Genomic DNA, 16,421 nt, shown 5'->3' with positions numbered 1-16,421 from the left:
TAATGAGTTTATTCACAATAAATGTATATGTATTGACAGCAACGGTTTATATTTTTTTTGTTATGTGTCGGTTTTGTTTTCGGTTATGTTATGCGCATGCGTAAAACAGCAATGGCTTCCGGACTCTGACACACATGTCACAAAAATAATTCGGCACAAAACCTTAGACTCTGTTTGCTGAGGTGGAGAGAGGACAGATGCATCAAAATGTCCCGGCACAGAAATGTCCGAGGCTACAACTACGACGAAGGTACAAAAAGCTAATAAGTCTCGTCGTTGTTTTTTTAAAGTCCAGCCTCATGGCAAGGCCGCAACCTGCTAAGCTAGTTAGCAGCATAGCAGCTAATTTCCAATGTTGTTGAATGGAGCTATGGCGGCTAACTGTGGCTCGCCCTAGCCGGCTGCTAGCTGTTTAGCTGTCGTGTCACTAACCAGTCACAACATTCTATTACATAATGGTATTTGACTTTCGACTTTTAAGTTTGAACGCGGCACAATGTTCTGAAACCTAACATTTGGCAATTGAAATTGTTCTTAAGAGGTTAGTAATCTAGCTTGCTAAAAGTTGTTTTGATTCCGAAATTGCCGCATATCTCCTTTTACGAAAATGTTTCACCACTTCACGATATAAAAAAAGTCTCATTTACTGTATTTTTAAAATTCATTTCGTCTTATATCTAAAGGAAAATCTTTAGACAATTGTTACGGTGAATGAACAGTTGCTTTAGGCTGTGAGTCATATCAGTTCACTTTATTTTCTTTTTTTCAAGTTAATATGGGAGAGCTTCAACACTTTATTTTACGTTTCTTTAGATTTTGAAGATGATGACATGTATGGGCAGTCTGTGGAGGATGACTACTGTATATCACCAGCAACAGGTGGGCATCAGACGTTACTATGAGTTGATTTTTTTTCAATAAGTGACATCAAGCTTAAATGGCAGAGCAGCACTTGGATTCATTCATTCTAAATGTGCGTTTTTGGGGGGATTTGTACAGCCAATCAGTTCATATACTCTCGTCGGGAGAAGCAAGCGCCGAAGGAGAAGACACTTGAGGAAGAAGAATATGAAGAGGAGGATGTACCTATGTCCCCAACCGTCAGCCACAGCCTTGACCCTCTTGAGCAAGGTAACATCGTAGCACCTAGGAGCACCTAAGCAAACCTGTGACATCAAACATGCGTATTCTCCCCTCCAGCCAAGCTGTACTCCTGTCTGGACCACATGAGGGCCGTGCTGGGAGATTCAATGCCGGACTCCGTCTTAAACCAAGCAGCCATAAGGTGTGGATTTGATGCACAGCGTGCGCTGGATGCTATCCTCTCTGAAGACCCTAAAACGGCCCCGGTTAGCAAAACCTCCTCAGATGTACCGCCACCCGTCCAGTGGGTTAATGAAGAGCAAGCTCCGCTTCCTCAAAGAAACAGGCAGGCGGCCGTGATTGAGAAAGGTAGTTGTAGCTGTTTTCAATTTGACCGTTGTGTACTCATTTCTAACTTATGAGGGTTCTTACTGAAGTCCTACCCCTTTATTAAGTACATCAGATTTATGCACATTTTGTAACCCTGTACACTGTAGAGATCTGCTTTATCCTATTCCTTATGTGTTGTGTAAAACTAAGATAAGCGCAACATCAAATTAAAATCGGCAAATAAATACAGACGCACCGTGCACCGGAGGGGTCTGGAGTTTGTTTTTCAGAGAGAAGTCAGTGTTTGATGTGTGTGTGCTAACAGGCAGTATGCCAGCATGAATTAACTTGAGGTTGTTCACCGAACAAATACGCACATTAGCACTCAATAAGGTCATCAAAACCTGCCTTTATGCATTCCCACAGAGTTTTGTCATTGAGGACCAAATGTGAGGTGAAAAAAATAATACAGTATAGTAGTCTCTGTGCAGCGTGGGAGAATTTGGCACACGAGGAAATGGGTCACCGCTCACAGCAAACAATAACTGTTATGATTTCTAACTGTATATTATATTATTTCATGTTTTATTTAGTTTTTTAAATAATGGCCCCTATTTGCAAAATTACTATACATTTGCATAAAATTATACGTAGTTATTTTTTAAGTTTTTATTTATTATTATTGGACTACCAAGTTTCCCGTGGTTAGGGACCCTTGGAATACTTCACATGCAAAAAGGCAACATTGAGGAGTGGGACAGGAGGATGCAAACATTAGCATCACTGACATAGCTACATTGCATTTCAACAGCAACATCTTGCTAGGATAGCCTATTTGCTGAAGAACATACAGATGATCAAATTGACATTGACATTTTTTCTTCATGATGTCATGAAAACGGAAACCTTCATGACCAACTTATGGTGCGTCTGTCAAAAGTGAAGCGAACAAGTGAAGGAGATGATGGGTTTTTCACTTTTGCTACTTAAACAGGCATTCGGGACACATTACTGTTAGAACAAAGTTAAAAAAAAGTCACTGTTGCATAATAAGGAACCTTTAAATTGAAAATTGTCATTTTTCTTGCCACATTTGAGATAACTGTTTAACAAAGTGCCTTCTTATCTCCCATCCTTTTCCTCCTGATTGATTGATTCATCCATCGATGGTCCTCCTGCCTCTTCCTTGCCAACTGCAATTGGCTTTCGTAAGGTAAGGAGCCGACTTGTTTGTATCTCGTTCAGACCTGAAATCTGAGGCGCATAAACCTGACAAATGCACACATGCGTTACACACTGCACCGCCTGGGATTTCTTCCCCGCTGGGGGTGGTCAGCGGTGGCCAAAGTCCGAATGTTTTGGGTCTGGGCCTTGGCGGCGGTGCTAGCCTGGCACAGCTCATGTCCATGCATGAGCAGAACAATAAGTGGAAAGGATCAGGTGATAAAGGACAGAATACACCTCCGTCAGTCATTTTTAATAACACTAATCTCTCCTTGGGCACGCTGGCATCTTTGAATATGTCAACAGCTCCCTCCTTACTTTCCGCTTCGCTCAGTAGCCTCTCAATAGCGCAACCCAGCGTAAAAACTGCGACTTCTCCTCCTGGATTCGGGTGTCTCGGGTCAGTCCTGCACAATCAGCTCTCAACAACAGTTGAGCATAAGGGGAGCCCATCGCTGGCAGATTTAATCCAGGAACATTCCAACCGCAGTCCATTTTTCAGCGACTCGGGAAGGATGCCTATGGTGACGCCAGGACCGACGATCTCGCTGTCTGAGCTCGCCTCGCAGCACCACAACCGGGTTAAAAGTTGTCAAATGCCAGCAAACACTTTGGACTTAAACACCAGCGGGACTGTGTCGCTATGCGAGCTAGCCCTGCAGCATCACAACAAGAACTCATTCGCGTCCAATCAGATGGCTGCAGCAGCAGAAGATGCTCTTAAAAGACCACCTGGCCTCCCCGAGATGCTCTCCGCCTCACCTTTGACCCCTCAACTCAGAAGCAAAACCTCAGCCGCCACAAGTGGGTCACAGTACTTCCTCACCTCAGCGAAACCAGCAAGGCCTGGGCCGCTGGCTGAAAGCGCACCCGGGGGCAGCGCCCTAAGCAAGCTCCACCGCAAGAACAGCGCATCAACAAAGCCACACCAGAGTATCGATTTGAGCGCTTTAATGGCCGACGACGACGATCTCCCCTCACCGTCCTCTCCGGAACCCATCGTTGTGGATGCTTCAGTCTTCGCGCAGCCGTCAGTGTTTGCGATCACGCTGTCCTTCCAGAGCTGCAGGCGGCACAGGAGAGCGAGGAAGCTACAGAGGGCGAAAGGTCAGAGGACAGGAAGCGGTCGCCTGGCTTTTCTCTGCCAGTCCAAAGAGCAGCATGGTCGACTTGCACACATCGTGCCATTCGCCTTTGATACTCCTTCCCCCGACGACATCGTACGAGTCAATCAGAAAAAAGCTTTCACCAGGTAGGCGAGGCTGAGTGGAGTAAAGACTTTGGACGAACAAACTCTTAAGCATTTTACTTCAGTACACCCTTTTATTTTGGAAAGTGAACATTGTATTTGCTCATGTTCTCTGGCGGCTAAATGTAGTTGTTTTTTTTTTTTCTTAGAAAGTGAACTTTTATTAGTTATCTTCCCCATAGCCTACAAAGTTTTAAAACGGTGATTGCTGTTTTTTAAAGCACATAATCTGCCTTTGGCTTTTAAATTCACACAGGAACTAAATGATCATCTCTAAAACTATGGCCTCTTTTGTAGTTTTAAGCTCACCACCATCACAAAAAAGGCAAGAAATAGGTTGATGCTGCATGCAGGTGCAGCGCAGCTATTGGATTTGGATCGGTTAACCATGCTGCTTGGGTTTGGCGTCATGGAGGAAAGATGTGTTTTTTGTTTTTTTTTTTAAAATGCCACCTGGAGTTTTTCCCATGAGCAATTTTGTTACGCACCAACACACATTTTTTTACTGTGATAATAAATATAACCTCCCATCTATTTATCAAGCTAGAGCAAAGACTGACAGTTATCGCGTTAAGGTCATCAGACTTGAGGCTTCGATTAACGCGATAAGCGTGTTGAAGTGCATGTGTCATCAAGAGCATCACTTAATGTCACATTTGAAATAAAGACCAATTGATGCATTATGACTGTTTTTGTTTGAGCGTCTCTGCTTGTGTTGCTATCATAAAACCTTTATTAACTCTAGAGGCGATGTTCTACAGTACCTACCACTTGAATCATTCTTACCTGTTGTAAAAGTGGAAAAAGGAAGTTCACCCCTGAACTAATAGTAAAACTACCCATCTTTTCTCGGGACACCTGACATACTGCCACCTAATACCTGGGCCTATGGACTCATTTTATGATGTGGACAAATACGACTTATATATGTACAAATGTTTCTTTCTCTAAATTTAGTGGATACACATTTTTATACGGTACTACGGATTTTACGGTACTTTTTGAAGGCAACTCATGAAACTTCCAGAGGATGAGACGCCTTCTTTAAGATGATTTTGGTAAACCTGGTGCCTTTGCTCAGCTTCAGCATCTTTTTTTTTTCTATGACAAACACGGCCACACGACTGACATCACTCCTTTTTAGATGCAGGCCAATATTATCCCACACTGTTTTTGTTTGGTCTGCTGTCAGACCAATGGCCAATATCTATATTGGATTGGGACTCCTAGTATTTATGTTACATTGTGTCGTGGTATGTACCATATGTCGATCTATGGTTCTCGTCACAATTTTCTTTGTTGTCATCCTTAGTTGCATTGAGCTGAGATGCTCACTGGGCAGAAGTTCATTGACTTTTTAAGGTGTAGATTTCCAAATTGTGTCTGTTGTATATAAATAATGTCTGGATTATGACTGATTTCTATTCATGGTTTTCGCTACACAAGATGTTCTCCTTTAACATTTATAGTGTGAGTCAATTGGAGCTTTTGGTTTAAATCATCTTTGAATGACGAATATGGAGTTTTTATCGCCAGTTTTGAGACTGGCTGACAAAATTTGACTTTTTTAAATGTGGTGAGAGCTTTCAGTGAGAAGTGTTTGAATTGATGGGTGTAAACTCTACACAGGTGCATAATGTTGAAGAGGGCCCCCAAGGCCACCAAACATAGATGAGCAAGCCCGTGGAAAATGATTGATAACAGGACAGACAGTCTTTACAAGACCAGTCCAACTGGTTTCACCTTTTGAGGAATTGGGATATAATGGTGGAGGTCTGCAAGCTTTGTCCAGCTTTTTTTTTTATTTTAGAAGACAAGTATGTGGGCTCAAGCAGGAAGTTGCACTTGAGGGAGAAAATGTCACCACAAGCACCAATCGACTTGCGACAGCTGCCGGCACTCTGTGCTCCGTCTCAAATCATTCGCCACCTACGTAGGAAAATCTGCTCGCGTCTCTCTGCGTTGAAACTTTGTTCAGCAACGTCTCTGACAGATCAAATCACTCAGGGTCCCAACATGTGTGGCATTTGTGCAAAGCCTAATGTGCAGTACACATACAAAAGAAGTTTAGGCTTTTGTTTGCAAAAATACACAATTTTTGCCAAAATATACATTGGCAGCTCAAAAATATGCTACAAAATTTTGATTCATTTTTATAAAGCTCTGAGGTGGAACAATTACTCCCGAGGAATTATTGGTCCCCCATTTTTTTTGCATTTAAATGCAACCTGTTACCACAGCAAATACTGGTAAAAGAAATAATCTGTGCCAGTGTCAAACTGTCTCCATCCAAACGGCAGGCAACAAATTAAAGTAACATTGTAATAAGTGTAAAGATAAATTAACCATTTTAATATTGCTGGGTTTTAACCACGTGACCATGGTATATTCGGATTTTCCGTAGCTTTTTCCCGTTATGGTGGACTTTCTTAGTAATTGTGTTTCCCGAAATACTAGTGGTGTCACAAGATTAAAACATGACAAGATTTCTCTTTCAGCACAAAATGTGATGATAATAGACAAATCACAATACATGAAAAGGAACTTCCTCATTGTATTGCCATATGCATTGGTGTCTGTTTTCCTCGTTTCTTGCCTCCAAGAGCCAAGAGGAGGGTTCACTTTCATGACGCCGCTATGAAATAGAATGAAGTTGAACGGTTTCCACATGTGATTGTATGCGTCATTTTTGCTCTCGATTTACATGACTTTTAGTACGAATATGCTTGGCAAACCAGATGTGACGTTAAACAGCATAAACAAAAAAAAAAGCTTTTAATGCATACATTTTATTTTGTTGCCTCAAGCTGAATAAAAAAAATCCAGAGATAAAAGTACCGCAAGATCATATTAAACTGAGTTGAAAGAGCTGGAACTGGGTAGCTTTGGTTAGCTTATGCTCTCAGGGCTGATATCAAATAAAGGGATGATAAATAGACTTGTGTAACCCTCCAGGCCCATGTGGCTGTCAATCGCCACCATCACCCACTGCCAGCCCGTCTTATTTAACTTGAGCCTGCATGCTCGCTTATGTGTGTTCTGACAGGAGGAGGTGTTGAAATTTGCATATCCTGGGCGGACTCCCCGTATCCTAGGCTCAGTTAGGCCCTCGGGGGCCCAGTAGTAAGGATGACTGCTTCCCTGCAAGGATGCCTTGTGTGTGGAGGAATCCTGGTCGGAAGGCTGATGACTGTTTACCTGCCTGTGCTCACTGTGCAAATAGATCCTGCTCCAAAGCTTCAGAACATGATTGGAGTTTGTAGTTGAGCTTATGTCAGGTCTGCCCTCGGGGCCAACACACAAAAAGAAACAGGAGTACCCTGAGAGCGCAGACCTCCACCCAGGCCAAACAATGATGGCAGATAGTGGAGTCATCCATCCTAACTTTGGGGCTACGTTGTGTGGAACTAACAGGCTAAACGCCGTCCAATCATCTTTATGACTCAAAGCATGTTTCTTACTGCTAATGACAAGTGTAAACAGAGCATTTCATTTGTTTAATTAGTGCAGCACATATGTCTGTTTGCCTAAAGGAACTATGTATCTCGCTACAATTACTTTTTTTTTTTTTTTTTTTAAACGCCACCGCCGGCTAGCATATACATGATGCGTATAAATACTAAATACACACACAGAAGCAGTCCCAGTGAGGCGATGAAAAAAATTACATTCATAGGCTACACATTCAATGATGGCTAACAGGTGTCTTCATGATACTCGAGATTGGGGCTATGAGATGAGACCTGGCAACATCATTCTAGGTGTCCAAACCTTTTCCACCAAGGGCCACATCCTGGAAAAAGTAAAGCATGCAAGGGTCACTTTATTTTGTAAGGGAAGTTTTGATATAGGTGAAAAAAAAGTATTATGTCACTCTTATCACTGTGTGCGTATGCTAGCCATGCCGCCTCCACCCACCAAGACACGACTGTATGACTCGCAAGGGTCACTCCGTTCATGCCCTTGTTCAATGGAACAAGTGCACCAAGGTGGTAAAGCCAATGCCTCTTGCCTCCAAACAGGCAAGAGGTGAGGGAAACGGACATGCATGCACATGGCAATGTATTAATGCCAACAAAATTATCAAGTTAATTTCTATTCATCGTATGATTAATTTTATCATCATCATTTATTGTCCCAGGCCTAGTGCCCGGGTAACATACTGGAAATGTATTTGGTTTAACTAGAAAGCAAAACGACCCAAGAGGATGTCTTTAATGTACTTTTGACTGTCAGGTACTTTCCAATACATCTCTCTCTTTTTATATATATATATATATATATATATTTCTAGTTGATTTTCTGTACACTTTGTTGTGAAATGACCAGTCCACAAATGTCAACAAATTGGCCAGATTGGCATCTACGTCTAATCAGTCCATCCCCTCCTCATCTCCGTCTGCTTTGTGTGTTTCAATAACCAGAGGAGGGACTTTTCGCCTCTTGCACTGAGTCAGCTATTCATATCATTCTGCTGAGTCACAGCTTGTCTCCCCACCTTGTCGTCATAAGTGATGAGAGCCTATTCATGCAGAATACATCTTTTTCAACCAAACATCAGACGAAAGTAACTTAAACAAGGAGCTGTAGTCGGACAAAATGAGTCATTTGTCAACTCTTTCGACTAATTCTGCAAATGTAGCCACGCTGCTTGCACGCGACCAGACGGGATGCAACGGCCGCTTTGTAGATTTAACCCCTTCTGAGCCAGGAAGTCATGCACACCGCGTAAAGCCCTGCTGTCTTAAATGAATCAGTAGTAGCTCGATATGACTCGCACGCCTGACCATTTGGGACTGGGATGACAAAGCAGCTATTTCTTTTCAAGATGCTGGATATGAACAAGAATCTATAGGTGTTGTGCCAGGAAGGCCGTGTGAATGAGAACCACGGGAAATGGTCACCAATACTCATCATTTGCAGGTCTGATGCAACGACATATGCGTTCCATCAACTGATTTGCCTTAAAGTGTCAGAATGAGGGGGAAACCGGCAAGAAAAAAGATATTGCATGACTGAGAGTTTACATAACGTTTCTGTGTTGCCTCCTGTGCAGCGAAAAGCAGAGACGTGTCTCACAGTAAGATGGACTCTGAAGTCTTACCCAAAGTGGCCCGCATGACCGTTTCTGGCAAGAAGCAGACCATGGGCTTTGATGTCCCCAGGTACCTAACACACACACACGCACACGTGCATGGAAAACCCATTTTTGAAGTTGAAATAGTCTTTTCCAGAGTCATATGGTGCCCATCAAGGCTTAGTACCTACAGTCATCCCTTGTTTATCACAGTTAATCGGTTCCAGAATTGGCCGTGATGAGTGAATAGTGAGTAGGATTCACTATTAATAACTCAATATTTTTGCAGTTAGAACTTATACAGCCAGCTTATGACATGGGTTTTAACATTATTAGAGCTCTGTGGACATGAAATAACACCCCTGTTGTAACCTTAACATATTATTCTTTGTTTACGTCACATTGCGCATGCACTGTTATTGTAGCCATTTGACATTTTACCGCCACATCCATTTACGGTTGTTGTCCTCAGCAGTGGGGACAACGGAGTCGTTTCAGCAGCCACGGCACGGCGAGCCAACAGCCCCGAAAACGCCGCCGCAACGACACCCGCCAGTGGCGAGGGCAACTCCAGGCGAACCGAGACACCCTCCAAAGGTTCCAACGAAGACGAGGTCGCCACCCTTCCCACTCCCGGGCGTTCTTCCGGAAAGGCCCGGCAGACACTCGACGTCAAGGCCGAACTGGAGAAGAGACAAGGAGGCAAACCGCTGTTAAATTTAGTAGTTATAGGTAGGATGCACTTCCTTTTACAATGTAACATTAAGAGCGGGACACCAATGTTAGGACCGCTAGCTAGGGATGTAACGCTGATTCAATATACATTTAGATACACGGTATAACATACAATTTAAAAAGGATATTTTGTACAAACCGAAGGATTTAGTATGATTCTATGGTTACATCTGTCCCTGTAGACATGAAACTTACATTATAAAGTGGCACTCTGACAGTATTTTCAAATGTGTCAAAGATGTGTAGCAAAGCCTGCTTTTTAGTGTGTTTTTTTGCATTTCTTAGTAGGAATGCATGTTGTACCTGATAGGTTACTTTGTGATCTGACAACCGTGCAGAGGGTTGTATTTCCCATTCACTCACATGCACTGGACTGTAGTGGTAAACACCCGTCTCATAATGTTCAAGTTTTACGTTCCTTTGTGGGACTTCCTTTTATTGTGATGTGTCGCTCCTGTTCGTTTACGGCAGAAAACAGTGACTCGGTAGTTTCACATTGTGTGTGTGAAACCAGCATCTATCCATCTGTCTAGCTCGCTCAGCCTTGTGCAACACATTTCCTTTTGGCCACGTCTTATCTTTGCCCACCTCCCCCTTCCTTCTACCTGCTTTATCACTCCTCTCACAGTCTTCCTCTTCTCCATCTCTCTCAGTTTTTCTTCACTGTCCTCCACCCACCCCCGAGCTCTCCATGTGTCTGCCGTCCTTACAAGCATCACCCGTCCTTATCTTGCAGGTCACGTGGATGCAGGGAAGAGCACCCTCATGGGCCACCTGCTGTATCTGCTGGGCAACGTCAACAAGCGCACCATGCACAAGTATGAGACTGAGTCCAAGAAGGCGGGCAAAGCGTCCTTCGCCTACGCTTGGGTTCTGGATGAAACTGGCGAGGAGAGGGACAGGTAGGATATATTGATTCAATGTGTTTATTGTCACTTTACTGCAGCGTAAGCTCTGTTTGACTGCAGAGGTGTGACAATGGACGTGGGTATGACCAAGTTTGAGACCGGCTCCAAGGTTGTGACGCTGATGGACGCACCGGGACACAAAGACTTCATCCCCAACATGATCACAGGAGCTGCCCAGGTAGCGTGCGTCCCTCCTCAGCACCTCAGTGGGCCACACCCCGGCTCAAGTTGTGGTTTTGGGTGTTGCCGTTTTCAAAAGCGGGTGTGCTTGACAGCACCTCATGTAATTTCTCTTTTTACTATATGACTGTATTAAGACTGAAGAGTTTCTGTCATTAACTAAAATGAAGCTGAACAATCATGTGTATCAGCACTAAATTGCCAAGTCGCACCCACCTCCTGTGCTGCTGTACTGGCATTTGGTCATCAAGATTTAGGAATTATTATATATGATATAAAAGAAATTAACCGCATTAAACAAAGGATGACTAAATTGAAGTTTGATTTTTCCTGACTGGGACATACATGTTTTTAGTTTTTGATATGGGCAACAGGGGCTTGGTTTATTTGTTCATAAGAATAGTTGACATAAGAAAATTCCCCATGCTTCCCCATGAGATGAAAAAATCAGAGGATGATAACATCATAGAACAATGTCCAGTGGTATACATTGTGGGTGATCTACAAGCATAGATGCTCATACAGATGGTGGAGGATGTATTTAACCTTTTGTTTCTTCTCAGGCGGATGTGGCCGTGCTGGTGGTGGATGCCAGCCGAGGGGAATTCGAGGCGGGCTTCGAGGCAGGCGGCCAGACCAGAGAGCACGCCTTGTTGGTGCGCTCGCTCGGCGTCACTCAGCTGGCGGTGGCGGTCAACAAGATGGACCAGGTCAGAACTCCCAGCACAAAATGATGTGCTCTGCATGTAATGGGCCGTGACAACATGAATTGGATCACAATGAAGAGAAATGAGACTTGAGCGAAGCCACACCCCCATGTGTGTTATGTGCACTTTTTGTCTTTGTTCTACTAGCCGGTCCGGCCGCTTGCATGCCGCTACTTGTGTGTCCCTCCCTTTGATGGTCTGATGCCAAAATGCAGTCCGAGCTCTTTCACAAGCATTGAACTTGACCTACCTGGCGCACACCTTTTTATGTTTGCTTGCTTGTGTGTTTTTAATTAGCGGTGCATTGTTGGTACCACTCTTGAGCCTAAACTATGGGAACTGTGTGCCCACAGGTTAATTGGCAACAGGAACGGTTCCAGGAAGTCACATCGAAGTTGGGACATTTTCTGAAGCAGGCAGGCTTCAAGGTTTGTGTATTTGTGGAATATGTTTTAGGGCATGTTTCTGAACCTCAAAGAAGCATACAATGGACACAAGTCGTTTCATCATGCTGGTTGACATTCAAAGTTGTAATTTTTATAATAATATAAATTGAATTGCTGTAGGCAGGAGTCCTCAACCACTTAGACTGGGGGAAACATTTAGGCGCAATGATGGAAAAAAAATCATTTGTAAATATGTTGAATTTTGTGTAAATGGATGTCAATTTTGGAGATATGGGCAATGATTTTATTCAAAAGGTAATAGAGTTAGAAATCCCTCGGTTTTTGCATGTTTATGTTGTTTGTTGCGAGCGGCGAGCTAACTAATCAGCATGTTGTTTATGGATTTATTCCTTCTAAGCCTAACCCCTTCAGACCTGCATTTTTTTCTGCTAGGCAAAAAAATCAATTTCTACTGATTTTTACTACTGATTTTTTTTAAATGTTTTTTTTTAATTTGTCATGTTGATGTGTTTTTTCTTTTTTCATGTGCTGTGCACACAAGTGCATTTTTGATAAACTGAGTATTCACGTCCACTGCGCCAAGATCATCTTGCCGGCTTCCATGTAAAAAAGGAACAGATGTGAAACGTATTTTCTTGACTGTGATTGGTTAGGAATTGAACTAGAAGTGATGACATCATCCAAATCCTGCGTTTTTATTGATTCAGAGACACAACTATGTCATGTGCACCAGCATTTAGGTCTGAAGGTGTTAATAAGCCCCCCAAAATACCACTTCCACACTAATTGAGGGGAATGGCACCCTTGTTTGATGCATCACAAAAACACTTCAGTATTCGGTCAATACTGATGCTGCTTTGAACTTCCCTTTTAGGACTCTGATGTTGTCTACGTCCCCACCAGCGGCCTGTCAGGGGAAAACCTTACCGTCAGGAGTTCCGTTTCCGAGCTCACCTCTTGGTATTCCGGCCTCAGCCTGCTAGAGCAGATTGGTAATGCACGCTAAGCTCTCTGCATTCTATCGCTGTTATGCTTGAATTTCCTCCTTCAATGAGACATGATGGCAGCCTGAAAGTGAAAGTGAAATGCAAATAAGGAAGTGTTGTGTTGCACCTGCAGGTTTGAATGCTTGTGACAATTACGACCAAGGATTATTTATCCAATTCCACCACATGACTCTTTTCTGTCTTTCCTGAAGACTCCTTCAGGGCCCCTCAGCGCTCTGTGGACAAACCTTTCAGACTGTGCGTCTCTGACGTATTCAAAGGTAAAGTTGTGATCTTGAGTGTGTGAACTCGTCCCACGTCAGCATTTGTGTTCTCCAACCAGACCAGGGCTCGGGCTTCTGCGTCACAGGCAAGATAGAGGCTGGCTACATTCAGACTGGGGACAAACTGCTGGCTATGCCCCCCAATGAGACGTGCTTAGTCAAAGGTTGGTGTGTGTTAGCCAGCAAAAAGACGTATCTGGGCTTCATCACGATGAAGGCTGATAACAATAAGACTGAGAAGTTAGCGCTTTGGGATGAACACTGCCATCTTGTGGATGACCAGTTATTCTATCTCGCATCTTTAGGAATCACTCTGCATGATGCCCCCTTAGATTGGGCTGCAGCTGGAGATCACGTCAGCCTCACGGTCACCGGCATGGACATCATTAAGATCAAGTAAACCTCAACAGCTTCTGTAGACAAGATTGGGGTGTGCATGCGTTGACATTTGGTGCCAACACCTTCCTTCCTTCCAGTGTGGGGTGCGTGTTCTGTGATCCCAAGGAGCCCATACGAGTGTGCACCCGATTCAGAGCGCGCCTGTTGCTCTTCAGTTTTGAGATTCCCATCACAAAGGGCTTCCCAGTAAGTGAACACATCAAAATAAACCTTTTTTTTTGGCAGCCCTTTTGGGGCGATGCCCAAGGGTTGGGATTTGATACACTAGAAATTGGTTACGCTTCATCTTTTTTTAGTAATAAACCACCATGTTTACTGTGCGGCTTTCCTCTACTACCCAGGATCCTAAAGTGGGGTACGTGTGCCTTCAAGGTTACACCAATGGTCATGGGGGGCACGTGCATAAAAATGAAAAACAATTAGCAGCTAACAATTACGATTGTGCCCGAACACCTCAAAGTGCAAGGAAAATAGAGCAGAAAGGATTCAAATGTCTGAAGCGACACGGCACTTTGAGATTCAGTTCTTGCTTGCTTTGGCTTGCTATGACAACACACTCTTTTCAGTAGATTCCTGCCTATTTGCAGCCCTTTTTATGTGGAAAACTTTATTTAAAATGTGTTAACTATAAGAGGCATATTACATACAGTTACAATGTATGTATATACCTCCAAACTGTACTGTGTCTTTACAGGTATTGTTGCATTATGGGACGGTCAGCGAGCCCGCCACCATTACGAAGCTGATAAGCGTTCTACATAAGAGTAGCGGCGAGGTCCTCAAGAAGAAACCAAAGTGAGGGTGGCAGGCGTCAGAAACATACAACCCTCAGTTTGAATCCAGGCTTTGATAGTCCAGTGAAATGCAATTTTGTGCATGCAGGTGTCTGGGTAAAGGTATGAACGCCATCGTGGAGATCCAGACGCAGAGGCCGATAGCGCTGGAGCTCTACAAAGACTACAAGGAGTTGGGTCGCTTCATGCTGCGCTACGTGGGCTCCACCATCGCTGCAGGCGTGGTCACGGAGGTACAGTTTTCAAACGACGCATTCCTTAAGGCAAATATGTTTTGTGGTAATTATATTTGGTTACTTTTGTTCTCCCTAGATCAAAGAATGAAGGCCCTGCCCAGCAGGGTTTGCCCCCACAGCCAGACCACGACAAAGAGGAAGTGCATGTCACTGCAAATGCAAGAGCATCCCTCCTCATCCCTCCGGCGCAGTTGCTGCCTCACCATTCTGGCCCGATCAACTCTTTAAGACTGTGCCGTTGACCAATCACGAGGTGGCTCCGAACAAGCAGACAGTGATGCTGAGCCTCCACCTCCTAACACGTGCTTTAATCAGCCTCACAGTGATCAATCTCACTGAGCTTTCATTTGACTGGTGGTTTGGTTGCCAATCATCATGGCGGAAATATTGGCATGCAGAAAAAACAGACTGGAAAGGAGCGACACAGGATAATATATATTCAATTCTTCCGTGCTGTACTGGTGGAGCCTCAACAGAACAAACAAATCCTCAGCTTATTATTTATATGCTTTTCAGCAGAACTGGTTAACTTTTTTTAATTTCAGGTTTGAAAACGTACGTAATTCAGGAGAATATGGTTTGCTATTTTCATCACACATGATTTGCATGTCAAGTAATGCAAAACCTTTTTAATAACCGAATGGAAGGATTGTGTGCTAGCTGAGTGAAGATGGAGTTACCGCTTTGTTGTGACTCGATGTGTGACACCCATTACAATAACGCAGAGGAAATGAAGACAAAAAATCACTAAATTGTGTTGTTTGCCAGGCTTTTTTTTGTCACAAAACATAATTGTTCCTTCTCACTTCACACCGTTTTACAGATGCAGTCAATAAGAGCCTTGAACTCTTTTTTTTTTTCTCCAAGGTGCCCTGTTATGCAAAAGTAGAAGTTAAAAGTAGGCTTCGCTATACATCTTAAAATAAAGCCTGTAGCTGTTTGTTAAATGTCAGAAAAACTAAAACCTTTAAAGCAGCTCTTATTAGCAGGAAATACAAATGTTAACTTATAAAGTGGTTAGCACGCAGGCACCACAGCTAGGAGACCCCAGTTCAATTCCACCCTCTGACATCTCTTGTTTTCCCCATGCACGTGTGGGTTTTCTCCGGGAACTCTGGTTTCCTCCCACATTCCCAAAATATGCTAGGTTAATATGCTACTCCAAATTGTCCATAGGTATGAATGTGAGTGTGAATGGTTGTTTGTCTATATGTGCCCTGTGATTGGCTGGCGACCAGTCCCGGGTGTACCCCGCCTCTCGCCCGAAGACAGCTGGGATAGGCTCCAGGTAAAAGGCAACCCTTGTGAGGATAAGTGGTAGAAAATTAATGAATGAATGAACTTATAAAACCTATAAAAAGTTCTCTTGTTTGAGTGTGGGAATGAGGATTACCACAGGAGCAACTGAGCCAACGCGGTACTTTTAATAGCTTGGAATCAATTGGCTCCTATGACTGCTTTAATGTCTTGCCAGGGAAGCCTTTTTACATTCATAACATACTACTGTGTTGTTTTATGATAGTTGGCGGCAAATATTAGTCAAACTTTCTCTGGCACTTCTTTTTTGCTCATGGGGAACTGGTGGAAAAACTAATACTGTCCAGGCCTTGACACATGTTCGTACTTTACATGAACATCTCCAATAATTACAATACAACATTGCGGTTCTATTATTGCTCTTAATGAATAAATGATCCGTTTTTCGTGGTTGGCTTGGTGAAAAATATTGAAAGACAAAGGTGTGTGAGTATTCCGGCCGCTAGGCGTCAGTAATGTTCCATTATAAGATTACCGCCACACCAAGGACTCTGGTTACAGTAGA

The 16,421-nt window shown here is 43.4% G+C and overlaps 1 protein-coding gene across 5 annotated transcripts; it reads left to right on the top strand.

Moving 5' to 3' along the window:
* Nucleotides 1-88: 88 nt before the first annotated feature.
* hbs1l (HBS1-like translational GTPase) lies at nt 89-16,413 on the top strand. 5 transcript variants are annotated; one of them, XM_058056708.2, is made up of 18 exons: nt 89-250; nt 814-879; nt 1,000-1,131; nt 1,201-1,452; nt 8,943-9,051; nt 9,439-9,695; nt 10,435-10,600; nt 10,667-10,784; nt 11,350-11,496; nt 11,847-11,921; nt 12,775-12,892; nt 13,099-13,167; nt 13,230-13,334; nt 13,476-13,566; nt 13,647-13,755; nt 14,264-14,364; nt 14,452-14,596; nt 14,676-16,411. In XM_058056708.2, the coding sequence occupies exons 1-18, from the start codon at nt 208-210 to the stop codon at nt 14,685-14,687; spliced, it is 2,115 nt and encodes a 704-aa protein (XP_057912691.2). In that variant the 5' UTR covers nt 89-207; the 3' UTR covers nt 14,688-16,411. The 5 variants fall into 5 exon arrangements, with proteins under 5 accessions (XP_057912691.2, XP_057912690.2, XP_078655052.1 ...); XM_058056707.2 differs by having other exon boundaries at nt 9,436-9,695; XM_058056711.2 differs by lacking the exons at nt 89-250; nt 814-879; nt 1,000-1,131; nt 1,201-1,452 and adding an exon at nt 2,294-2,626 and having other exon boundaries at nt 9,436-9,695; nt 14,676-16,413.
* Nucleotides 16,414-16,421: the final 8 nt, after the last annotated feature.

Source organism: Doryrhamphus excisus, linkage group LG19 (assembly GCF_037039965.1).
Source record: "Doryrhamphus excisus strain RoL-2023G ecotype Guam linkage group LG19, RoL_Dexc_Guam_v1.1, whole genome shotgun sequence".
Classification (NCBI taxonomy): domain Eukaryota; kingdom Metazoa; phylum Chordata; class Actinopteri; order Syngnathiformes; family Syngnathidae; genus Doryrhamphus; species Doryrhamphus excisus.
Note: the sequence above shows the minus strand (reverse complement) of the source record. Positions and strands in the feature narration are given on the sequence as shown.

Bases quoted from the DNA above. Each gene is read 5' to 3' on its own strand.
- hbs1l (XM_058056707.2), top strand. From the start codon at position 208: ATGTCCCGGCACAGAAATGTCCGAGGCTACAACTACGACGAAG. The intron at 1,132-1,200 runs GTAACATCGTAG...TCTCCCCTCCAG, and splicing joins CCTTGACCCTCTTGAGCAAG to CCAAGCTGTACTCCTGTCTG. The intron at 13,567-13,646 runs GTAAACCTCAAC...CCTTCCTTCCAG, and splicing joins ATGGACATCATTAAGATCAA to TGTGGGGTGCGTGTTCTGTG.